At 44.2% G+C, this 26,662-nt stretch overlaps 1 protein-coding gene across 2 annotated transcripts in view; it reads left to right on the top strand.

Annotated features, from left to right (window-relative positions):
• The window catches only part of naa15b (N-alpha-acetyltransferase 15, NatA auxiliary subunit b), a 126,553-nt gene that overhangs the window by 63,692 nt on the left and 36,199 nt on the right, over window positions 1–26,662 (top strand). The window contains exons 3-6 of one of the 2 annotated variants that reach the window (XM_060926427.1): window positions 4,121–4,225; window positions 4,604–4,761; window positions 14,483–14,617; window positions 23,867–24,020. In XM_060926427.1, the coding sequence (XP_060782410.1) occupies window positions 4,121–4,225; window positions 4,604–4,761; window positions 14,483–14,617; window positions 23,867–24,020 (552 nt within the window). The remainder of the gene's footprint in view (window positions 1–4,120; window positions 4,226–4,603; window positions 4,762–14,482; window positions 14,618–23,866; window positions 24,021–26,662) is intronic. The other variant, XM_060926428.1, reaches the window with a different exon arrangement.

Raw genomic sequence — 26,662 nt, 5'->3', positions numbered from 1 at the left:
CTGTGGCGCCTGTGGCGACGGTGGCAAGGAAAAACTCCCTCAGACGACATGAGGAAGAAACCTCGAGAGGAACCCGACTCAAAAGGGAACCCATCCTCATTTGGGCAACAACAGACAGCCTGACTATAACATTAACAGTTTTAACATGAAGACAGTTTCGTTGATGTTATAAACTCTTCATTGATGGAAACTTGAGTGCAAAACTGTTCATGATAACTGCAGTCCTAAAGTTAGCAAGTCAACTGTAGTCCTCAGCCATAAAAGCATTACTGTAAGAGTCCAGAGCGTCCTCCAGGTGTGACTTTCAACTGTCCACATGGGGCCGTCCTCCACAGGAGCGATGCGATAAAACTCCGACCAGACACAGGGCACCAGGATGGATCAAGCAGGTCCGAGGGGCAGAAGAGGCCAGCATCTCAATCCCAGGACCAACATGTAACTCAGAGGGACAGATTTGGGGGGAGAAGAGAGAGAGAAAGAAAACATGTTAGGTATGCCCTAAAAATGACAAGTATTAAATCTGTGTGGTAGGCTCGCAGAGACGAGAGTCTCGACATAAGGCATAACACACAACAATGGCATGTTAATATGGTTAAAAAAATATCATGACCTGCTCTGGCTGGATGCTTGATTGGGTGATGGGAGCACACTCCTCACCAATGATGAGATGCAGATGGGACCCAAAATGTCTGATGTTGCGGGGTTTTTTCCAAAAAATTGCGATGAAAGTTGCAGTGTTTTTTAGGTTTCTGTTGCGATTACATTGCGGGAGGAAGTGAAAGTTGCGAGAAATTGTTGCGATTTTCTCTTTTTGTGATGAAAATTGAATGATATGTTAAATATTAAGTTATTACTGAAAAACTATTGATTAAAAAAACAGACACTGAAAAATGGTCCTATAAACAACTTTACCAATATAAAAGATTACCAGGACTACAGAAATGCAGAAAAATAGGCTTTACTTATCCAAATGCTCCTGTTGGTTCAAAAGTTAAAGTGCATAGAACCTCACAGCACAACATGAAGTTACCTTCAAATATAATATAAATGCCTCAGCTTTCATGTAAGAAAAAAAAACTATTGATACTAGTACTGTGTGCAGGCAGTCTCTCCTGAAGACTAAATTAAACAATAATTATAAACTAATAAAATAAATGGCTCAGGCTTCATAGAAGAAAAAAAACAATTTGAGCAGAATCTCACAGTATGATGCTGAAGCTGCCTAAACAATGGAAAATAAAATACCATTTTGGCAAAAATGTTGGCATCCATTAATTTCTTGTATTAAGTAAAAAAAATAATGTAAAGTGCACACAGTGCTTCACTGTAAACATAACACTTTCAGTAACAGAATTTAAGCCTACAGAAACACTGACTCGCACATGCTGCTTCTCTTGAACGTATACACGGAAGTAAGGCGGAAGGTAGTTTGTCGACGTCACCTCAAGACGACGCCAACGATTGGTCAAATTTGCGGGAAAGTTGCAGTGATTGGATATAATTGCAACACCGCCCTGAATTCGCAGGGATTGGTTGAATTTGCGTTGAAGTTGCAAATCGCAACATGGCGAAATCCTGGAGGGTCTGACTGTGGATTAGTAGATTAGCAAAATGAGCTACTTGCTACGCATGTTCACCAGAGTGTGCACAAATGATCTGAGACTTCCTTCAAAGCTTTCTTCTTAATGCCTCTGTAGACAATTCATGAGTCATATAAGACGGGGTACAGTGAAACCATGGTTGTAATTCTTTTTTTTTTCCTCTTTGTGCATGTTAAATGGTAAATAGGAACTAACATGGGTAGGAAATAGTTGTGAACGAGCAGCTGAAGAGATGTCGTGCCACAGGATTGGTCCATTCAATTGTCATGTGTCATGCCCAGAGACTCATTGTTTTGCAGGTCAAGGGGCCCACAGGGCCCCTCTTGGGGAAAAAACAGGGGCCCATTTCTACAATGGGGGGCCCAGTGATTATCCTTCAGTTGAAGCGAACCTAGTGAGCGAAGCAAGCCCAGTGAACAGCTGGGGCGGCCCAGGGGCTGTTTTTTTTTTTTCTCTTCTCAGTTCTGTTTTTTTTTTTGGTATTAGAAGCAGGGCTTTGAACCGGTTCAAGGAACAAAAACGAAAACCGGGAACTTTTTCTATTTCACATGGAACAGAAACGAAACCAGAAACTTTATTTTTTATGTTCCGGAACAGAAACGCTTATTAAAAATAATGGTAACCGGTTAATACCGGTTTTTATTTCGTTCCTCAAAGTTTCCGTAGCCTACAAATAGTCATTCTTCTCCTGCGCAAGTTTCTATAACCCGCTGGGGTTCACTTCCTGTGTGACGTTCGCTTACTGAATGGAGAGAGCGGGAAGGTGGACTACTATCACGTCTCCACATCTTAAATAAGAGGTAAATATTGCAGTCTATCGTCATTCAAAAATGTCAATTTCAAACACGATATCAATATATTTGTCCACGTTAATGAGAGGCTCGCGAACATTAAATGACGTTAACCTCTGTTAGTCTATCAATGCATAGGGCCTGACTCGCCTTTGGTAACACACTAAACGAATTCTCTTTCATTTTTGGCACTTTTTCTGTTTGTGTAGATGGGAAGACGTACTGAGAATCCAAATCGCCAACATTTGAAATAATAATTGTTTTGAATTATTTCTTGTCTTATTTAATGAAGGTTGTAATAGAATTAGCCTACATTTGGCTTAAGCTGGATGAGACAGAGACATAATTTTATAGCCATTTGTTAAACAGCTGACAGGGAACGTAATTAACCGTTCCGGGAACGAAATTTTTTTGTTCTAACCGGTTCGGGAACGTCTATTTAATGGTGGAACCCAAAACCGGAAACGTTAAAATTCTGTTTCTGTTCGGAACGAACCAATAGGAAAAAAATTCTGGTTCAAAGCCCTGATTAGAAGCCATATGAAGCAATGTAGATGACAAAAATCAATGCTTCAGCCAAATATATCGAGATATTGTTTAATCAGTGGCAATATTTTGGAATTCAACCACAGGCCACTATATATGACATCTATATAATCTCCTCCTTGTAAATTATAGCACAAGAATGGGTTTGTTTTTTGCATGCTGTGACGGTCTAATTCTGCTCGTCTCTAACCATCTCTACTTCTAATTTCATTAATTTATTTTATTAACTTGTTTTCAGTTTGCTGTAGGTCTATAGTAGTAGTAGTCACCAGTGGTAGTGGTAATAGTAGTGGTTGCTGTTGTAGTAGTAGTTGTTGTAAATCTAGTATGACTAATTAGCTTGGGTATCAGGGGTATCAGTTTTTTCAGGTGAATGTACTCTCTTTCTGCCGAAGAATGACAAAATGGATGCATTTGTTCTTTTTTTTTTTCTTATCCATGTTTTCTTGTCTCTTTCGAATATTCGTACATAGACCATAAGACGCCACCTAGCGAAAGACTTGGATCAGGTTTTACTCGCTTGGGACGCTACAAACGGGATGGCGTAAATACACAAACGGGTCCGACGTATATTCAATATGGCGGCGGTCAAAACAAATTCATCCGATGCTGAAATCTGTTGAATATCCAGATAATTATGTTGGAACTTGCATATTTGTGCAAGATTTTCGATATTGAAACCATGAAGTCAAGTAATACGCCACGAAACGTTCCAAATAGGGTATAAAATGCTCGCGTCCATATTGGCCCCTGCCCCTCTCGACAACGCGTTCATTATTCGAAATGGTGCGTCTTAGACGCGGGCGCGCCAACAATGAGTCTCTGCATGCCATACCTAATTTGCATTGAATTCTATCATGCTCGTTGAAATTGTAGCTCTGTTGCACACATCCGTATAAAATGAGTGTTTTCTGTCGTTTTCTTGCTTGCTAGTGTGAATATAGTGTTACAGTTGTGCCACCGGGAGATTTAATCATTCATGGATTTGGCAGTTACTTTTATTCAAAGTGACTTTGGCCTGAGGCAGAATCCAGAGCTGTTCAGCTGAGGGATCAGTGGCTCTCTGACAGCTCCAGGATTTTAACTCGGGGCCTTGTTTAACTGTCTGTTCACCATATATTCTGAAGTGTGAGAGATTTGCTTGAAAAGAAGAGAAATTCTCATGTGTGACTCTTTTTGCAGAGACGTTGGCGATGAAGGGGCTGACACTCAACTGCTTGGGGAAGAAAGAAGAGGCATACGAACTTGTCCGTCGAGGGTTAAGAAACGACCTCAAGAGCCATGTCTGTATCCTTAATACAAGCAGAGGCACATTTTCCATCGTGCACAGATGATAAAATTGACGGGTGATGGTGAGAAAGAAGCCTGATACGGATGCTGCTGAGAAGGATGGACATGGGCCAAAATTTCTGCCCTGAGCCTGATCGCAGCCTGTACTGACTCCGCTAGTGCGCGCACACACACGCTATTATATTTGTCCCCTGTGTACAGGCTGAGGAGTCAGCACTAAGTGTTTCTAATTTTAGTGCGGTTAAATACAGGCCTGTGTGGTTTATTTTCAGGGGTTAGTTGATAGATGAGTGTAAGTCGAGCCTCATTAAGAGGCAGGTTGATGAATAAAGAGGCTTCTCAGTCATATTTACGTTTGCCTTAACACTTCTCCAGGCTGGCACGTGTACGGTTTGCTTCAGCGCTCGGATAAAAAGTACGACGAGGCCATTAAGTGCTATAGGAACGCTCTGAAATGGGACAAAGACAACCTGCAGATCCTGAGAGATCTTTCTCTGCTGCAGATCCAAATGAGGGACCTAGAGGGCTACAGGGTAGGGGAGTGTGTGTGAGTGAGTGAGTGAGAGTTTTATAATGGTACGTCAGGTCGTTGAAGATGGCATGAACCAGAATTTATTTTATGTGTTTTAAAGTATGCGTAAAAATGAAATGTTCTAAATCTTTTCTCGGAAGATGGTTTGGCAAAAGGGATTTCAGGTAACCCAGGTAAGTCTAGGTGCCTCATCCTCATACTAGGCAATTTAAAATCACCTGGAAGACTAAAAACTAGGGATGGGACTAGATTTTAAAAAAAAATCTAATTAATTACAGGCTTTGTAATTAATTAAGATTGATTAATCTCAATTAACCGCACTACCGTATTTGCCCCAAACTCAACATTTATTTTATGTAACTAAATAATATGTGAAGAGTTCAAATAATACACAGACATGATTTTTAGATTCAAGCTCATTTAATGGCTGTAAACAATAAATTGCATTTCATTTTGCAATAGTAAACAACGGTAAGGTCCCTGTCCAAAATTGAAGAGACTAAAGGCCTCTGCATGCTCTTGCGACAAGGCTTTCGCAGATAGCTTTTCGCAGACAGTTGTAATTTATCGTTGAGCAGGGAGTAATAGGCGTGCGCGATGTTATTCACCGCTACAACGCAAGGGGGCGCGAAGTCGCGAAATCGCTAGGAGTAGTTGGTGGGTGTGGTTAGTGGAGTGTTTATCCTCCGGTTACTTATGACTAGAACTGGAGTCGTATAGATGTACGCGCTTCCTCACTTCCTCGAACAACCGCTCTTCGTGCTGCTCCATCTTCGCTCGTGTTTTTAAAAATGGCGGTCGTGAAAACAAAACAAACCGGGAAAGTAGGGAAGCGGAAGTGCGTGTACAGCGGATGTAGAGTGGACCAATCAGAGCCCTCTTGTCTGTGACGCTGTCTGCGAGGCTTCTGCGGTGGTCACAATTTTTGCGAGGTGCGTGCAGAGCGTCTGCGAAGGTGGGGGGGGCTACGCAGACACTGTCTGCGACACCATCTGCGAGGACTGCGTTGTCAGCATAAATTGGCCTTAAGGTTTAAGTGGCTTTAAAAAGTGTCTTGGAAAAAACAAATTGCATTTCATTTCAAAATAGTAAACAAAGGTATGGTCCCTGTCCAAAATTGAAGAGACTAAAGGCCTCTGCATGCTCTTGCGACAAGGCTTTCGCAGACAGCTTTTCGCAGACAGTTGTAATTTATTGTTGAACGGGGAGTAATAGGCGTGCGTGATGTTATTCACCGGCACAACGCAAGGGGGCGCGAAGTCGCGAAATCGCTAGGAGTAGTTGGTGGGTGTGGTTAGTGGAGTGTTTATCCTCCGGTTACTTATAATGACTAGAACTGGAGTCGTATAGATGTACTCACTTCCTCGAACAACCGCTCTTCGTGCTGCTCCATCTTCGCTCGTGTTTTTAAAAATGGCGGTCGTGAAAACAAACCAAACCGGGAAAGTAGGGAAGCGGAAGTGCGTGTACAGCGGATGTAGAGTGGACCAATCAGAGCCCTCTTGTCTGTGACGCTGTCTGCGAGGCTTCTGCGGTGGTCACAATTTTTGGGAGGTGCGCGCAGAGCGTCTGCGAAGGTGGGGGGGGGCTACGCAGACGCTATCTGCGGCGCCGTCTGCGAGGACTGCGTTCTCAGCATAAATTGGCCTTAAGGTTTAAGTGGCTTTAAAAAGTGTCTTGGAAAAAACAAATTGTATTTCATTTCAAAATAGTAAACAAAGGCATGGTCCCTGTCCAAAATTGAAGAGACTAAAGTTTCAGTGCCATTTTACTAACCATTTTAGTTGTTACCTTCTGGATCACACGCCTAGCCTGGCAAGCCAGACTAAATGTGAATATTTAGTCTGGTCTCGTTCGTAGACATTTCCGAAGGGTGTGGGAGGAACAACCTGTTGTCTTTTAAACTGTCTGTGCGTATAGGCCGACGCTCTGACCAATCAGCGCAACAGTGACTGTCACGTAGTCAGAGCGACAGAAAGCAGTGGGGGAGTAGCCTGGCAAGCCAGACTAAATGTGACAGCGAAAACGTCCTTCTTGAAAAGGAATGAGCGGAGAGCCTCTTCCTGCTCATGTTTCAACAAAACTCCAAGTCTAATTCTTCTAAAACTGATTCCAAAGCGGAGTCAAACGCGCGCTGTTCACTAGCCGTAGCCATCTTTCCTGCTGTGCTTTCTCCAGCGTCGCGCAGCTTTGTCGTCACTCCTGCAAAAGCCCGCCCAAAGAATCCAAACAAAAACCTTGCGTTGTGATTGGCGGGCACGATTTGATGCCCGGGGTGTGTTGTTGATATGGTCCGAGGCTAGACCCACTCGTAGGCAAATATATTTTTGGCCGCTAGGCGGGTGGGTCTAGTTTACTCGGCTATCACACACCACAGTCTGCAATACATCTCGTAGACGCTTGTCTTCTACCACCGATAGCGGTCTGCAGTCCAGGGCGATCCACTTGGCCAGCGTGTTCGTTAAATTTTCCGACGTTGCCCTGCTCATTTTCTTCTGGAATCCAGCCGTTTCTTCGAGTTTGCACTGCTGACCAGAATTGCTACCTTGAACTGCAGCTGTTTCAGTAATCGCGGTGACATTTAAATGGTACCGTAAAGTTGACGAGCTTCTGTGATAAGCAAACTCCTTTCTGCACAGTTCGCAATAAACTGTGGTTTTATCAACAGTTCCATCGGGTCGTTTTTTGAATATAAATTTACCGTCCATCAGACCCGGCGCGCTTTCAAGCTCCATTGCTGTAACTGGAACTGTGTGCGTCAGTATATTTGTCGCACCATAACACGGTGCACTAACGACGGTTCCAGGTTGTTTGGCATGCAAACTGCGATAAAATGCGTTAATATTTTTAACGAATTAATTTGTTTGAAATTAATTAACGCGTTAATGTCCCACCCCTACTAAAAACCTTTATAGATGCGAGAGAGAGAGAGAGAGATACAGGTGCGGAGCATCATTACAGAGCTTTAAGCTATAAAGCAGAACCTGTTTACACAGAATATATGAAGCGTAAAGCGCTAAATGCACTAGGTTTAATCTACATACTGTAGAGGGTCAAGCACCCATTGAAATAGCACAACTAGTGCTTAGTTTTTATCCCCTGCTGGCTGAAAGGCCCGAAGGGGGATTATGTCGTGGCGATGGCTGTCTGTCCCGGGAAGGGTGCTCACCTTCTGAAATCAATTCCTCTCTCAATTTTTGGAGAAATTTCACGAAACCTGGCAAGATTCTTTCTTGTATGTCAGTAATACGCATATTGTAATTTTGTTAAATTTGATCACATTTTACCAGAGTTACAGCCCTTGATTAACAAAATTTATAATTTGACAATTTCATGAGTTTTCCTTCTGAAATCAACTCCTCTCACAAATTTTGGAGGAATTTCACGAAACTTGGAAAAGGCCTTGTTGTATGTCAATAGTACGCGTTTTGTTCAATTCGGTCGCATTTTACCAGAGTTGTGGCCGTTGATTAACAACCTTGTACTTTGACAGTTTCATGAAGGTGTGCTCGCCTTCGGACATCAACTCCTCGCACGATTTTTTGGACGAATTTCTCAAAGCTTGGCAAAAGGCATTGTTATGTGACGGTAATACGCAGGGCTGTGAAAAATACGCGGAATTCCGCGAATTTAGCCGCCAAAAATATAATTTTAGTAAATCATCTAATTTTGCAGGCAGCACGGTGGTGTAGTGGTTAGCGCTGTCGCCTCACAGCAAGAAGGTCCGGGTTCGAGCCCCGTGGCCGGCGAGGGCCTTTCTGTGCGGAGTTTGCATGTTCTCCCCGTGTCCGCGTGGGTTTCCTCCGGGTGCTCCGGTTTCCCCCACAGTCCAAAGACATGCAGGTTAGGTTAACTGGTGACTCTAAATTGAGCGTAGGTGTGAATGTGAGTGTGAATGGTTGTCTGTGTCGATGTGTCAGCCCTGTGATGACCTGGCGACTTGTCCAGGGTGTACCCCACCTTTCGCCCGTAGTCAGCTGGGATAGGCTCCAGCTTGCCTGCGACCCTGTAGAACAGGATAAAGAGGCTAGAGATGAGATGAGATCTAATTTTGCAATAAAAATGGGGGGTAGGTTTTTTTTTTTTTTTTTTTTGCGACAATGACAGACCGGTTTACGGCATTTGCGCCATGCTTACAAACCACGGCACGAATCTTGTGCTCTTTAAACACGCTTTCGATATCAACGGTTTTGAAAAGGAGAATTTCGCGGTATGTCCGTGTCACGGAGGGACATCGTTCAGAGGGAGGACGGTGAGACCGACCATGTCAAAAACATTTGACAAGGAAAACGGCATCAAAAATCCATGGAATTGGCGATGGCTGGAGTTTAAAGTCGGTAATGAATGAGCACATACGGAAGATAAAAGAACCGGGGAAAGCTTACTGCATCTTGTGCCATCAGGATGTGAAGTACGGTTCTGGTGGAAGAACGCGTTTGGTTGACCATGTTGAAGGAAAAAAAACATGCGGAATTGGTGAAATTGAAGCTGTCGAACTATAGATTACCAGGTAGACCATCTTGTTCACATTTATATATTCAATTTATAATAATAATAATAATAAAAAACAGTTCAAATTAAATGGCATGGTTGAGAAAATATTTGCTTTCAGGAGATGCTTCAAATCTATCAATATACACAAAATCTGTTCAGCTCCTGGGGGGCTGCTCCCCCCAGACCCCCTGCTGAAATTGTTTCCTCGGATTTTGTCATTTCTATTTTCACAGCCCTGAATACGCGTATTGCGATTTAATTTCGTTTGTGAAAATTTGACCAGTTTTGACCCTTGATTAAATCACTGGTACTTTTGCAATTTCATGAAAGTGTGCTTGCCTTCTGGAATCAACTCCTTGCACAGTTTGTGGAGGAATTTCATCAAACTTGGCAGAAGGTTTTGTTATATGACAGTTAAACGCATATTGAAATTTCATATAATTTGGGCAGATTTTACCAGAGTTATGCTCTTGATTATTAACAAACTTGTACTTTGGCAATTTCATCAAGGTGTGCTTGCTTTCTGAAATCAACTCCCCTCATAATTTTTATCCCCCGCTGGCCGAAGGGCTTGAAGGGGGATTATGTCCTGGCGATGTCCGTCCGTCTGTCCCAGGAAGGGTACTCACCTTCTGAAATCAGCTCCTCTGAATTTTTGGAGGAATGTTGCAAAACTCGACAGGATTCTTTGTTATATGTCGGATATTGCAATTTCGTTCAATTCAGTTGCATTTTACCAGAGTTATGGCGTAGTTGCCAGCGGGGGATATTGTGCTCTCGGAGCACTCTTGTTACATGTCGGTGTTGTCAGAGAACAAGTCATACACCACCTGCCTTCAGACTTTCAGTCATAAAATGAAATTGCAAAGTAATAAACCTTAAACCTAATCCAAGAAAAGAAAATAATTTTCCCCAGCCCTGTTCCCTTAATACTGAAACTTGCTTTCAGTGTAAGTCTATATATATATATATACACACACACACACACACACACACACACACACACACACACACCAGCTATTTAAATATGTACCACCTGTACCCCTGCTCATTTAATTAAAATTATTAAAATCATGCAAATACAAGTCAAGAACTTGAGTTTTTGAAAAGGTGCAAAAAAAAAAACCCAACAACCCAAAACATCCAGTGAGTATCAGTTCTACAGGAGCAGACATCCCTTGTTAAAGAGAAAGGTCAAAAAAGAAAAGCCAGACTGATCGGAAGGCTATTGTACAGGGTTTCCGCGGAGTCTTAAGTCTTAAAAAGTCTAAAATTTGATAATCCTAATTTAAGGCCTTAAAAAGTCTAAAATACGAGCATATTTTGCATTGTACGGTAGGTCTTAATTGTAATTTTGTGAATTCTTAAATCCTTATGTCCATTTTTTTGTTAAATGCGTTGGTGATATTCATAATTAGTCATATAGGCTACGCTGCAAACTACAAATGAGACACAGTGGAATCCGGCATCTAGCCCGGTTGGCATGGTGATGCACAGGGCATGGCACGTGCACATTTAGGCCAAGTTTACATTAGACCGTATCTGTTTTGTTTTCTTCGCGGATGCACTGTCCGTTTACATTAAACCGCCTGGAAACGCCGGGAAACGGGAATCCGCCAGGGTCCACGTATTCAATCCAGATCGTGTCTGATCCGGTGCTGTGTAAACATTGAGAATACGCGGATACGCTGTGCTGAGCTCTAGCTGGCGTCTCATTGGACAACGTCACTGTGACATCCACCTTCCTGATTCGCTGGCGTTGGTCATGTGACGCGACTGCTGAAAAACGGCGCGGACTTCCGCCTTGTATCACCTTTCATTAAAGAGTATAAAAGTATGAAAATACTGCAAATACTGATGCAAATACTGCCCATTGTGTAGTTATGATTGTCTTTAGGCTTGCCATCCTTCCACTTGCAAGTGGTAAGTGATATGCGCTGGGATCACACACACAGCGGCTCAGTCCCGAATCACTGCTCGTGTGCTTCACTCGCGCGCTGTGTGAGCTGCACAGGGCCAGAGTGCGCACCCTCCAGAGGGCACTCGCTGTTCAGGGCGGAGTGATTTGGAGCGCAGGATGCCTGCGGAGCCGAGCGTATCCGTGTATTGGTGTTGCTGTGTGCACGCAAATCGTGTATTGGTGTTGCTGTGTGCACACTAATCGTTTTAAAAACGTTAATCTGATGATCCGCTGATATGGTCTAATGTAAACCCCACCTTAGACAGTAGAGCCTAAAAGAAGCGAGGGGGATTGTCACGGTTTGTAGCAAAATGGGCAAATGCAAGTTTAACGACTGCTGGCTTGAACGCAATGATTTCGTAGACTGGTTAAAACGTGTACCAAACAATCCGTTTGAGGCGTACTGCACATTGTGCAAAAGAACACTCAAACTCTAGCCTGGGCCCGCCCATCCTAAGCGTGACGCAACACGAGGGCCTGTTGCGAGCTTAAGGCCAATTTATGCTGACAACGCAGTCCTCGCAGACGGCGCCGCAGATACCATCTGCGTAGCCCCCCCCACCTTCACAGATGCTCTGCGCGCACCTCCCCAAAATTGTGACCACCGCAGAAGCCTCGCAGACAGCGTCGCAGACAAGAGGGCTCTGATTGGTCCACTCTACATCCGCTGTACACGCACTTCCGCTTCCCTACTTTCCCGGTTTGGTTTGTTTTCACGACCGCCATTTTTAAAAACACGAGCGAAGATGGAGCAGCACGAAGAGCGGTTGATCGAGGAAGTGAGGAAGCGCGTACATCTATACGACTCCAGTTCTAGTCATTATAAGTAACCGGAGGATAAACACTCGACTAACCACACCCACCAACTACTCCTAGCGATTTCGCGACTTCGCGCCCCCTTGTGTTGTAGCGGTGAATAACATCGCGCACGCCTATTACTCCCCGCTCAACGATAAATTACAACTGTCTGCGAAAAGCTGTCTGCGAAAGCCTTGTCGCAAGAGCATGCAGAGGCCAGGCAAGCTATCTACAGCTCTTCCAAGCTCCCGAAAAATCGGGAACCAATCAACTTTGAGCATCTCCAACGGCCCTGGGTAGAGGCGTGTTCAAGGCATTGACGTAGTAGAACTGCGACCGGAAGCCATAGATTGTTTACAGAACCTATCCCGGAAGCGCTTCATTCACGCTTCCGCATCTATTACGCATAGATGCTGTATTGAAAGCATTCAACGGGAAGTTCTCATTGAAAACGGAGCAAAGAGCAGCCCTGGAGGTATTTATTGAAAGGAAGGACGTTTTCGCCTTGCTCCCGACCGGCTTCGGTAAGAGTTTAATCTGCCAGTTAGCCCCGTCGCGTCGCATACGTCAGATGAAAGAGTGATGTGATTGGTTTAAGCTTCGTCACAGCCTTTTCTGGCTTCGACCAGTAGCAAACTGAGGCATTTCAGGGAGGCGGGTCAACCACGTGCTTTGGGAAACGGTTGGGCTTAATATCTTGGCCAGACCAAATGCTCGGAGAGCTTTGAAGTCGTGTTAGCCAGGCTACTCAAACTCAGCACCCTGGGTGTAAAGGCACCGTCATCGCACACGAAAGCGGAGAAGCACCAGGCTGCCCATAAAAGTCTGCAACAATCGCATGCCATCACTCAATTTTGTTCACCGTTGTCAGGTCCAAGCACATCTCCAGACAGTGTATCAGCGAACTCTGTGCAAACAGTAGCGTTAGAACACACAAACCGTACGGAATCGAATGCCTCATCCTCAAGTGATTTGCGGGATGTCTTTGGCTCCACTGCAACTTAGTTCCTCATTAATGCAAGCGCGCACCCTTGGGATGTAATGAGTTCATTGGTGAATGATGATAAATTTTGTTATTTTGAAAGTAATTCAGGCTCTCCCAATTTTCTTTTTTTTTTTTTTTTTGTGCGGCTTAAGTCTTAAATTTAACCTGTTATGGTCTTAAAAAGGTCTTTAAAAGTCTTAAATTGAACTTGTTCAAGCCTGCAGAAACCCTGATTGTAATACAAATGATCACTTTTTACAGCCCTGGTGGGCAGAAAAACATCTAAAAACGCACAATTTGCCAAATTTTGAGCCAGGTAGGCTTCATCCGAACAGGCTAAAACCGCAGTGGGTTTCACGCCGATCAGCCTTGGACAGGACTCTGAGGCCACAGTGAGCACAGGATGGCTCAACCAGGACGGTGAAAGATTGGAAAAAGACCAGCGATGTTTGTTTGTTTAAAATTCTCCTGTACGAAATCTATTTATTGTTTTGGGTTGGCTCAGATTTAAGTGTATTCTTGTTCTCCCATAACATGTAACTTGGTCACAGAAATCGTCAGTCATTTATTTTAGGATTTGTGATGTTAGGCAGGGGCTGGGTTCTCAAAACTTTTGGCACCCATTAGCAGCCAAGGTTGTTTTTAAAAAACAAACAAACCCACCACTCTTTAATTTCCTGCCGAGAACAGCTGTAACTTGCTTCCAGTTTAACTCTTTCTATGCTAAATTGAGTTTCAACTTTTGGACCCAGTGCTGAATATTTTTGGCCAAAAATAAAAAAATTTTTAAAACTGAAACCTTTTATTTTGCATTCACAACCACCTAGTAATACAACATGCATGAAGGTGGTCCCCCCCCCCCCAAATTTCAATAATTTCTACACTGCTTCACCAGTTTTTTCACTTTTCACATCATCCCTTTCATGTTAGTGTCTGATGGACCAGATTCAGCACAGACAATAAAGCGCAACATGTCCGCAGCAGAATACCCCCCCCCCCCCCCCCCCCCCCCCAAATCATTACTCGATGGCACCATGCTAATTATATTTTATGTTTACCACGCTGCCAACAATCACCACATGCCATGCAGTACACCAGAATTCAGGTGGGTCATTGCTGCATGCGTCCTCTAGTGATTGTATCAAGATTCACAATATTTTGTGGCATTTGTGGACGACCACTGTTGCTCGAAGCACTTTACCTCTAGAAGTTGGACTTTTGCTGATGTCTGCCTGCAGCCCCTTATGTCCACTTTTGTTGATTCCTACACTGAAAGGGTTAATGTCAAATGAAATTATGACCTCGACTTTGTGCGAATGCAGCCCATGTCGGAAGAGCTCCCAAGTCATTGTTGCTGTCTACATCATCCACATTACAAGACTTTTGCACCTTCACCACTCTTGTATGAATAGTCACCACTGGAAACCGAAGAGCTTTTTTAAATAATTTATTTATTTTTAATTTTTTTTGGGTGTGTGTGTGTAGGAGACCCGGTACCAGCTGCTGCAGTTACGACCTGCCCAGCGGGCATCCTGGATTGGTTATGCCATTGCATACCACCTACTGGAGGACTACGAGATGGCTGCCAAGATTATTGAAGAGTTTCGGAAAACACAGCAGGTAAATGGTACAAAACAAACAGCAAGATTTCAGTAGATGCAGCAGGGGAGCTTTCGAGTTTGTGGTGGTGATTTATCAGATTGTTAAATGATACTGATCAGTGATTCGATTGGGTGGTTTGAATAGAGGCCTGAACAGAGGAATATTACTGATAAACATCAGGAATGTGGTCGAATACAATGGCGTCTGCTCTATAACGTGTACGCCACTGTGGCGAGTTGCCTGGCAGCACAGCGCTTGCTCTCAGGCGCTCCCATTTCCTGACTTTGTCCCAGCATACATCTCGGTTTTCACAGGAAGCTGTGTGCTGGTCTGTAGCAACGTACTGAGCTGAAGTAGCATTCAAAAAATAAATGTGGTGTGTGTGTGTGTGTGTGTGTGTATATGCTCTCACTTTTTTTTTTTAAAAGAAAACCATTCAACTTCTGTTTTTCTTAAAAAAAAAAGATGCAGGTTTATATATATAAAAAAAAAAGACTTTTGAATTAGAAGTGTTTTGTCAAGTTTTTTTTTTTTTTTTTTCTTCCCCTTATGCATTCAATTTGGCTTATGAATGTATTATCCATCATGACTCAAAGAATTTCTTGCCAAATTGGCTTGCATTTTTCCCCTCCTTTATCTAACCACAAAGATAGTAGCCTTTGTACTACAGCCATGTAGTAGTCTTAGTGTATATAAAAAATAAATTGCATTCAACATGTATTAACATGCAGAGCAGGGCTTTGAACCAGAATTTTTTTCCTATTGGTTCATTCCGAACAGAAACGGAATTTTAAACGTTTCCGGTTTTGGGTTCCACCATTAAATAGACGTTCCCGAACCGGTTAGAACAAAAAAATTTCGTTCCCGGAATGGTTAATTACGTTCCCTGTCAGCTGTTTAACAAATGGCTATAAAATTATGTCTCTGTCTCGTCCAGCTTAAGCCAAATGTAGGCTAATTCTATTACAACCTTCATTAAATAAGACAAGAAATAATTCAAAACAATTATTATTTCAAATGTTGGCGATTTGGATTCTCAGTATGTCTTCCCATCTACACAAACAGAAAAAGTGCCAAAAATGAAAGATAATTCGTTTAGTGTGTTACCAAAGGCAAGTCAGGCCCTATGCATTGATAGGCTAACAGAGGTTAACGTCATTTAATGTTCGCGAGCCTCTCATTAACGTGGACAAATATATTGATATCGTGTTTGAAATTGACGTTTTTGAATGACGATAGACTGCAATATTTACCTCTTATTTAAGATGGGGAGACGTGATAGTAGTCCACCTTCCCGCTCTCTCCATTCAGTCAGCGAACGTCACACAGGAAGTGAACCCCAGCGGGTCATAGAAACTTGCGCAGGAGAAGAATGACTTTTTATTTGTAGGCTACGGAAACTTTGAGGAACGAAATAAAAACCGGTATTAACCGGTTACCATTATTTTTAATAAGCGTTTCTGTTCCGGAACATAATAAAGTTTCTGGTTTCGTTTCTGTTCCATGTGAAATAGAAAAAGTTCCCGGTTTTCGTTTTCGTTCCTTGAACCGGTTCAAAGCCTTGATGCAGAGTATTTAAAAAGATATTTGAGATGTAAATATCCCAGAAACTACATCGTCTAGGCAAATGAAACTGAACAGGCTTAAAGGAATACTTCGGAATGAAATGCTTTTTAGGTGTATTTTCACATTATTGGGAGTGCATACGTTGAGTTGCTACCACAATCACGTCAATCGGATGCGTTTTGAGAAAATTCGTTTCTTGTGATTTCAACCGGAAAGCGCTAGCACGGCAGTGCGCGGGGCATGTCTTTTTGCCGATACAAAACGCTAGTTTTAAAACCATTGCAAAGCTCAAAACAACATGACAGTTCTGTGGAAGTGAGTAGAGGGTTCCTACAAACAAAACGAAGTGTCGCTGGCTCTGTAAGTGCACGGACAGTGTGTGTAGAAGAGTAAATATAAAGCCAGTGACCCTTACCTGCAGTTGGGCTTCCTCAGATGCCATGTTCAGGGGACAGTCTGTAAAAGTCGGGTGCCAAGTGCAGCGGGATGGAAATGCACTAGCGGGATGGGCTCGGCACTCGACTTTTACGGACTGTCCCATGAAGATGGCGTCTGAGGAAGCCCAACTGCAGGTAAGGGTCACTGGCTTTATATTTACTCTTCTACACACACTGTCCATGCACTTACAGAGCTCGGGACACTTCGTTTTGTTTGTAGGAACCCTCTACTCACTTCCACAGAACTGTCATGTTGTTTTGAGCTTTGCAATGGTTTTAAAACTAGCGTTTTGTATCTGCAAAAAGACATGCCCCGCGCACTGCCGTGCTAGCGCTTTCCGGTTGAAATCACAAAAAACGAATTTTCTCAAAACGCATCCGATTGACATTCCATGTCCCAACAGCCAGCCGCTGTGTCCGGGGATCAGGTCGTCGAGGCCCCTGCCTTCGACTGCCACCCAATCCACATTGCACCAAACCCCTACTGCTACCTCTGTGGGTGGTGAACCCACAGGAGGTCGGGCCCACGTCACCTCTTCGGGCTGAGCCCGGCCGGGCCCCATGGGCAAAGGCCCGGCCACCAAGCGCTCGCATACGAGCCCCAACCCCGGGCCTGGCTCCAGGGTGGGGCCCCGGCTGCGTCCTACCGGGCGACGTCACGGTCCTGGATTTTTTCTCCATAGGGGGTTTTTGGTGAATGAGCTTTGGGTAATGACAGAAAGAACAAGATCGCGGATACAAGCGGCTGAAATGAGTTTCCTTCGCAGGGTGGCTGGGCGCTCCCTTAGAGATAGGGTGAGAAGCACAGTCACTCGGGAGGAGCTCGGAGTAGAGCCGCTGCTCCTCCACATGGAGAGGAACCAGCTGAGGTGGCTCGGGCATCTTTTTCGGATGCCTCCTGGACGCCTCCCTGGGGAGGTGTTCCAGGCATGTCCCCCCGGGAGGAGGCCCCGGGGAAGACCCAGGACACGCTGGAGGGACTATGTCTCTCGGCTGGCCTGGGAACGCCTCGGTGTTCTTCCCGAGGAGCTGGCCGAGGTGTCTGGGGAAAGGGAAGTTTGGGCTTCCATGCTTAGACTGCTGCCTCCGCGACCCGGCCCCGGATAAGCGGAAGAAGACGAGACGAGACGCATCCGATTGACGTGATTGTGGTAGCAACTCAACGTATGCACTCCCAATAATGCGAAAATAGACCTAAAAAGCATTTCACTCCGGAGTATTCCTTTAAAGGTCCTAGGCAACGGTTTTCAGTTTATGCACATTTTGAAACTTTATATGTTAAACCCTCTGTGATTTTTCTTCTAGTCCCAAGAAGTATTGTTAATAAGTAATAATTAAAATAAGTTTGTGTGGATCGCGGCGAATTTCTGTTCGATTTTCGTGACCACTCGGCGCGCGACGTCATTCAAGACAAACTGCTCGAGTTGAGTCCACTTCCGTTTACTTGCATTGCCGTTCAGCTTGAGTGCAGACGTGCGTTCGGGAATTTCCAAAGAAAAACCATGCCTTGTTGTGTAGTGAACTGTAACTACGGGACGGGTTCAGGAAGAAGTTTAAACCTTTTTCTGAGAGAGGAGAAGAGGTGGAGCGAGTGGGTTGGCTTTTTCCAGAAGAGGCGGAGCGAGTGGGTTGGCTTTTTCTGAAAGAGATGAGGCGGAGAGAGTGGATTGTGCGCGTGAAGCCACAATCCCACAAGAATCCTGAGGGATCCTGTACAATCATTGTGGAAATGAGACAAAGGGATATTTCCTCGCTTAGAGTCGGCTATAAATAGTGTAATGCCGCGGATGGCAGGCTAATGTGGCCTACCGGCGCACTGTCCAGTAATAGTTCCCTATATCCACTAGGGAGGGCGGTTTAATTCTTCAAAAGGGCTCTTATTTAGTATTACGACGAAAGTAGGAATTTATCATACAGTGTTGGGCAAAAGTTTACATACCCCAACAGAATGTTTCGTTTCTTGCCCATTTCTAAGAGAAATTGAATGATAATACACAAAAACCTTTATTTCACTTGTGGTTAATGGTTGGCTGAAGCTATTTATTGCATTCATTACTGCGTTTACTCTTTGAAAACCATGAAAACAACAAAAACTACCTAAATGACCCTGATCAAAAGTTTACATACCCCTGTGAATTGGCCTGAAAACCTGTACACAATTTGACATAAACAGGACTGAATGGCAATTAAAGGCGACTACCTTCACCTGTGATCTGTTTTCTTCTAATTAGTGGGTGAAAATAAGTCAGTAAATTGCTGGACTTTTGAGAGAACCTTTTATCCCTCATCCAGTGCTGCGCGTCATCTTTGAGATTGAGCCATGGGAAAATCAAAGGAATTGTCAAAGGACCTGCGTGAAAAGGTAGTTGAACTTTATAAATCAGGGAAGGGATATAAGAAAATATCAAAGCAATTAAAAATGTCAGTCAGCACTGTTCAAACAATAATCAAGAAGTGGAAAGTCAGGGGCTCTGTAGACACCAAAGCCCGTTCAGGTAGACCAAGAAAAATTTCACCCACCACTGCTAGAAGAATTGTGTGTGATGTAAAGAAGCCCCAAATAACATCTGGTGAACTTCGAGATTCTCTGAAACAAGTTGATGTGGATGTTTCAAAGAGTACAATTAGGAGACTCTTGAGAAGAAATGGGCTGCATGGGAGAGTTGCCAGAAGAAAGCCCCTTCTACGCAAATGCCACAAAGAAGCCCGTCTACGATATGCCAGACTGCACAGAGACACACCCCAAACCTTCTGGCAAAAAGTTGTGTGGAGTGATGAGACCAAAATTGAACTTTTTGGGCACAACACTAAATGCTACATCTGGCGACGAATCAACAAGGCCTATGATGAAAAGTACACCATTCCCACAGTGAAACATGGTGGTGGATCTCTGATGTTTTGGGGATGTGTGAACTACAAAGGCACTGGAAATTTGGTAAGAGTTGATGGCAGGATGAATGCAGTCACTTATCAAAAAATACTGGAGGAAAATCTACGCGCCTCAGCCCAGAAGCTGCACATACTGTAGGACGAACTTGGACATTCCAGCACGACAATGATCCAAAACACAAGGCCAAATCAACTTGTCAGTGGCTACAACAGCATAAAGTGAAGGTCTTAGAGTGGCCATCTCAGTCTCCTGACCTCAACATTATTGAGCCACTCTGGGGAGACCTCAAACGTGCAGTCCATGCAAGACAGCCCCAGACTTTACAGGAACTGGAGGCTTTTTGCCAAGAAGAATGGGCAGCTTTACCATCTGAAAAGATAAAGAGACTCATTGACAACCATCACAAAAGACTTCAAGCTGTTATTGATGTTAAAGGGGGAAATACACTGTATTAAGAATTGGGGTATGTAAACTTTTGATCAGGGTCATTTGTGTAGTTTTTTTTGTTGTCATAATGGTTTAAAAAGAGTTAACATTTTCTTGACAATAAATGGCTTCAGCCAACCATTAACCACAAGTGAAATAAAGGTTTTTGTGTATTATCATTCAGTTTCTTTTAGAAATAGCCAAGAAACAAAACATTCTGTTGGGGTATGTAAACTTTTGCCCACCACTGTAACTACCAGGATAAATCGTTTGGGCGTGAGTCTTGTTGAGGTCCGGGGTCACCGCGATCAGAGTCGGCCGAGTCGCTGTCCGATTCCGAGGCCGCACGGTCAAACCAGTGAGCCACGTTCACCAACTGCTTCGCAACGGCCATAGGTTCATACATGTATGGTTTCACCTCTCAATATTTAATTTGGAGAGTTCCTACTTCAAAATCGCTATCAGACATTTTACACAACCTCTCAGAACCAAGGTCCGTACACGTGTGCTCGGTTCACAAGTAAACACAGAGCTGCTCCCGGTCCGTTTGGCTTAAATGCGGTCACGACGACGGTCCCCTGGCGGTGAAAGTGCGCATAAAGCTAGCCGCACACTACGCCGATCCACGCGGTACCGAACCGACCCATTTCAGAGCCGACTCCCGACAGGGCACGCACATATCCCCGACTAACTCACGACTGTTGACGAGTGCAGTCGCGATTGAAGCGACACCAAACGAGATTATGCGAACTAAGCATCATAAACATTCCGCTAAATATCACGTGACAACTTAATAGCTTTGTGATTGGCTATTGGATATAGTTACTGTTAAATCCAACACTTGAAGATGCTACAGGCTGAATTACAAATGACACAACATGGAATATGTAGCGCACTATCTAGGCTGCATGAGCTATTATTTCCAGCCTTAAATAGTGCACTTGTATAGGGGAGTTAAAGCGATTTGGAATTCAGCCACACAACTTGAGCAGAGTGGCTTTCCAGCCCACTGTGTCTATGGATAAAGCTTCAGTCTATGGAATTACAGTATATACCTGCATTAGGTGCTACCAACACGTATTTCTCGCGCTAGAAATTGTGTTTAATGATGTCACGTGTTATATGCAAAAGATATGATTGGCTAATGCTAGCGACTCTCGCCGATCAGTCTGGCTCCCGATTAGTTTTTCGAATCGGCTGTGAGATGAGTCGGTACCATCGAAAACTAGTCTTTACGCCTGACTCGCGACTTCAGTTGGCTCGGTACGCTGAAAATCGGCGTAGTGTGTGGCTAGCTTAAGTGAGATGTAAACAAACCTTTGGAAATTGGGCAAACCAGTATAGACCCCTTCGCATGTTTGTAAACAAACCGACCGTTGCTAGGATGCGCGCGCAGCCTGGACCCAGAAACAATGGCGCTGCCCGTAGACCGGCATTATGAGCTGTCAGATTATGCCAAACAATTGTCGTTACAAGATCGAGAATGCTACATAAATAAGTTAACTCTAACAAGTGGACATCGCCTACCGGATCCGTATTTAATTAAAGAGTGGACGGACGATGTTAGTAAGTTCCCTGGTATACAACGGCCAGATATATACTCGTACCTTATTGACAAGACTTCAGTGTACACCCACGAAAAACTTCGTGCCTACAAGTCTTTAGACGCATATGATTGTTATGATGGCACAAAATCTGGACTGCTTGAGTCAGGCGAGACCTCTCCTACAAACAAAATTGCATGCAAAGCTAAGTTAACATGCTAAGGCCCCGGTCACACCGCCCAAACTTTGCTGAAGCATTCCTGGAGCGGTGAAAAAAATTCATCACCGCTCGTAACCGTTCACCACCGTTTAACAAAAGTTGACCCCCGTTAAAGCAACGCCGTATACGCTCGGCCACTGCTGATGTTTCTCGAGGGGCCCTCCTACCGCTCCGAAAGTTTTGAGCTGCACAAAATATTGCGAGCGGTGAGGAGGGGGCAATTTTCCGCCCCGGCGAAGTTCACCCCCGCTCCACCAGCGCCCAGTCAAAGTTTGGCACCACTAGACGCAAGTTCGTGGACGCTTGGGTCCGCTAGGCCAACGCAGAAATCTTGAACGCTGGACCACCGCTGCTTCGCCAGCGTTGCCCGGGCGGCGATTAAACGTTGCACAAACTTCGGTGGAGCGGTTGTAAGCGTTTTACGAGCGGACACGGGGTTGCTGGAACGGTGTCGGGCGTTGAAGCAGCTATCCATGGCGGCGATGAACTTTGGTTTGGCGTTGGTATAGAGGTGTCAGAGCGGGACCAGAATTTGGCTATAAATACGGGGAGAAATGGACCAGGAGCTCATTTGGAATCGAGCTGCCGTTGAGTTCAGACCTCATCTATATCGAATTTGCTCAAAGTTACAGTAAAACTGTATCACCATGGATGCTGAGAGACTTGCTATGATTGGTGCTAAACCAACTTTATACCCCCACCGAGCCAAAGCACGCATGCGCAGAACGCTGCTATACCAACGCTCGCGTCACCGCTAAACCAACGCTAAAGCAACGCCGGCTTCAGCGGTGCACCGCTAAGCCAACACCCGTGTTTTCGATTTTTTTCCCATTTTGTGCGTGGTGACGAGCGTTGTCGAAATTCGGCCCCCCCTCCCTACCGTTCAAGGAACGCTCCAGCAAAGTTCGGGCGGTGTGACCAGGGCCTAACAATATTCATTACATTGTGTAACTATGATGCAGCTAATCAGACAAACGTTACCAAAGTATTTTGCTACATCAATAAACGAAGACGAGAAAGAATAAAAAAGATTTAATAAATAGCCTGATCTTACCTGTGATGAAGTGGGCGCTGCAAACCCGTGCATAGTGCTTTCATCCCAGTCTGCACGTTTGATGGCTTGTAGCCATAGACGTCGGCGATTTTTTTGGAATGGGTGAGATCCTGCTGGAATTCTGTACATTTTAACCCCATCACTGCTACGATTCTGACACCCGACAACACAACAACTAGGCATTTCTTCCAAATATTTCTTCTTGTCTCTACCGTCCCTGAGACTTTTTTGGGTCCAGGCTGCCCGCGCAATTTCCTCTTACGTATGAATAACGTTTCCTGCGAAGGGGTCTATATTTTAACCGTTTTTATTCAATTTTAGGGTGCAAATTAGACACCAGGAAGATTGAATTCGCTTTTTGGGTTGTTCTTCTAGATAGTAAAGTTGATATTCTATGTTTCACCTCCGACCCTTGCTTATGACCTTTAATGTTGAGCAATGGACGATTTATTCCTCAAAATTTGAATGAGAAATTCAAAGGTATGTAGATTCCATGAACGATTTCACAAATTTTCAATACGCGTGGCGCCTGAGACACGGCACATCTCATCTCATTATCTCTAGCCGCTTTATCCTGTTCTACAGGGTCGCAGGCAAGCTGGAGCCTATCCCAGCTGACTACGGGCGAAAGGTGGGGTACACCCTGGACAAGTCGCCAGGTCATCACAGGGCTGACACATAGACACAGACAACCATTCACACTCACATTCACACCTACGCTCAATTTAGAGTCACCAGTTAACCTAACCTGCATGTCTTCGGGGGAAACCGGAGCACCCGGAGGAAACCCAAACGGACACGGGGAGAACATGCAAACTCCGCACAGAAAGGCCCTCGCCGGCCACGGGGCTCGAACCCGGACCTTCTTGCTGTGAGGCGACAGCGCTAACCACTACACCACCGTGCCGCCCCACACGGCACTCTATACCAGAAAATGCCTTTTCTTTTCCAGTGAATGGCATTTCTATACCTAAAAAGATAAAAACATTAAACAAAATTTTGACCTGTTTCTACACATGCTGTTAAAATTTGAGGTCAGTTGAACGAGAATTGGCCAAGTTATTAGATTGTGAAATGATATCAAATTTTTTTGAAACACTGTTTTCTTCTCTCTGTGTGTGCGCATGCAGACTTCTCCAGATAAAGTGGATTATGAGTACAGTGAGCTGCTCCTGTATCAGAATCAGGTGCTGAGAGAGGCTGGACTCCTCAAAGAGGCTCTGGAGCACCTCACTACCTATGAGAAACAGATCTGTGACAAGCTGGCTGTGGAAGAGACGAGAGGTTCATACACGCATTTTCAGATTCAGTCTCCATCTTCATCCTCACTGTTTTCCCTGCTATTAGATTAGATAGAACTTGATTGATCCCTTTGGGCGGGTTCCCTCAGGGAAATTAAAATTCCAGTAGCATCATTACAGGATAAACAGAGAATAGAAATGGAGAAAAAAAACTTGTCGATAAATTAAATTAGGTATTTGCATGTACACTACCGTTCAAAAGTTTGGGGTCACTTTGAAATGTCCTTATTTTTGAAAGAAAAGCACTGTTCTTTTCAATGAAGATCACTTTAAACTAATCAGAAATCCACTCTATACATTGCTAATGTGGTAAATGACTATTCTAGCTAAATTCTACTAATACCCTGTCCACACTAGGGATTTTGTACCGATATGAAACTACTTTCGTACCGCAACACCTGTCCACACAAGTAACTATACCGGTACTGTAGCGGTATAACTGTATCGGTACGAAACCCACAAATGTATGGGTTTCGTACCGGTACAGTATCGGTACTGTAGCGCTTCGCTGTAGTGTGGACAGATGAAGCGGCTCTGTATCGATACAAATATAATGCGCATGCGCAAAGTCACACACCTCAATCGATGTCTTCGCTGAATAAAATAGTGAAGAACGGAGATTCGTTTGTTTCTTTCTCAACTGCCGCGCGCGTTTTATACGATTCGACTGAATAAATGACCACCAGAAATACAGACTGTACATTGACAACAAAAAGCACACACACGTTGTTTCATCCGCCATATATTCTCGGAAGGAAGTTACTCGGTAACCACGGAAACATTTCGCGCACACGCATTTCAACTACCGTGAAAGAAAACCGCAAACATTTCTCGCTAGTGTGGACAGACGCACTAAACTGTACCGGTATACTTTGTATCGATACAGTTATACCACTTTCGTACCGGTATAAGTGTGAACACAGCATAAATGTGTGGTTTTTGGTGCAATATCTCCATAGGTGTATAGAGGCCCATTTCCAGCAACTCTCACTCCAGTGTTCTAATGGTACAATGTGTTTGCTCATTGCCTCAGAAGGCTAATGGATGATTAGAAAACCCTTGTACAATCATGTTAGCACAGCTGAAAACAGTTGAGCTCTTTAGAGAAGCTATAAAACTGACCTTCCTTTGAGCAGATTGAGTTTTTGGAGCATCACATTTGTGGGGTCGATTAAATGCTCAAAATGGCCAGAAAAATGTCTCGACTATATTTTCTACTCATTTTACAACTTAGGGTGGTAAATAAAAGTGTGACTGTTCATGGAAAACACAAAATTGTCTGGGTGACCCCAAACTTTTGAACGGTAGTGTACAAATATAAAAAAGAATAAGATATGGGGAGGACCAACGGAAGAAGTATTGCACGTTTTATATTGCACGTTGTCCAGTATTGCTTTTTGTCAGGCCTAGGCTACTGCTCCTTCCCGTCCTCTGTCCTCCTGTTACCCCTCCTCCCCCCAGAGAGGAGTTGTACAGTCTGATGGCGTGAGGAGCAAAGGAGTTTTTAAGTCTGTTAGTCCTGCACTTGGGAAGGAGCATTCTGTCAGTCACTACGTTTACATGCACATCCAAATCGAGCTACTGTCAGTAATCGAGCAAAGGGTCCCAGCAGGGGTGCCAGAGAAATCCAATCCTACATGCACAGTGTTTAAATCGAGCTATTGTTATGAGGTGCATTGTGCACCCGAGCCACAGGTGGCGCTACACGCCCCATCGTGTTGGTACACTTCCGGTTGTCATGAAGAAGAGCTATTCAAGAGTATAAACGAAGTGACTACGGGCAGAAATTAGCATGTACTGCTATAACCTGGGACAGACATCTGTCCTTACCACAAGGATAATGTTTAATTTGTGCACTGTCCCTTTTAAAAATAAAATAAACTCTAAACTCTAAGAAGAGTGTTTGTAGTTTGTATGTACGAACAGAAGTGTTCCTAATAAAGTGGGCGGCTAAAGTGAAGTGTCATGCCGACCGAGGCTGTGTTTTTTTTTTTTCGACCGAGGCTGTTGTGTTTCCCGCTTGTGGTCTCGTCACTTTTCACTTCCGGAAGGGGCAGTGCTGAAGTAAGTAGCTGGACTGCGTGGCTCGATAGGGTTTACATGCACTAAGTAGCTCGGCAAAAATCGCATAATCTAGGTCGTGTAGCTCGATTGCGAGAAATCAAGTTCGATTCAATTTCAGCCTAGCTAAGGTGTTTACGTGCCATTTAGAGCTTCGATTTCAGACGAGCTACGGCAGAAATTCGATTTTCTCTATGTGCATGTAAACGCACTGACTGAACAGGCTCCTCTGGTTGCTGATGATTGTGTGAAGCAGTGGTTTGCCCCTCGTCAGTAAATGCTGAGAGCAACAGTTTGAGTTGGGGGCAGGGTGTTAACATTGATTACAGACTGGTTGAAATGCAGAGAAAGAGTAATCCTGCTTCTCTGTTCTGAGAGAAAATAAATTTGTTTTATTGCATTTCGATCCCAATGAGTTGATTCACTTTTATTGCTCCTGTGTATGAGCAGTGGTGTGGGTATTCAGATGACCGTTTTGTCCCTTGATCCACCTTGACTGTCTCTGTTTGCTTACTGGATCTGTAAAATGATGCAATTAGAGGAAAAGCAAGAACATGTATTAGC

Source organism: Neoarius graeffei, chromosome 7 (assembly GCF_027579695.1).
Source record: "Neoarius graeffei isolate fNeoGra1 chromosome 7, fNeoGra1.pri, whole genome shotgun sequence".
In the NCBI taxonomy this organism is placed as follows: Eukaryota; Metazoa; Chordata; class Actinopteri; order Siluriformes; family Ariidae; genus Neoarius; species Neoarius graeffei.
The sequence above is the reverse complement of the archived record's forward strand: the minus strand, read 5'-3'. Positions and strand labels throughout refer to the sequence as shown.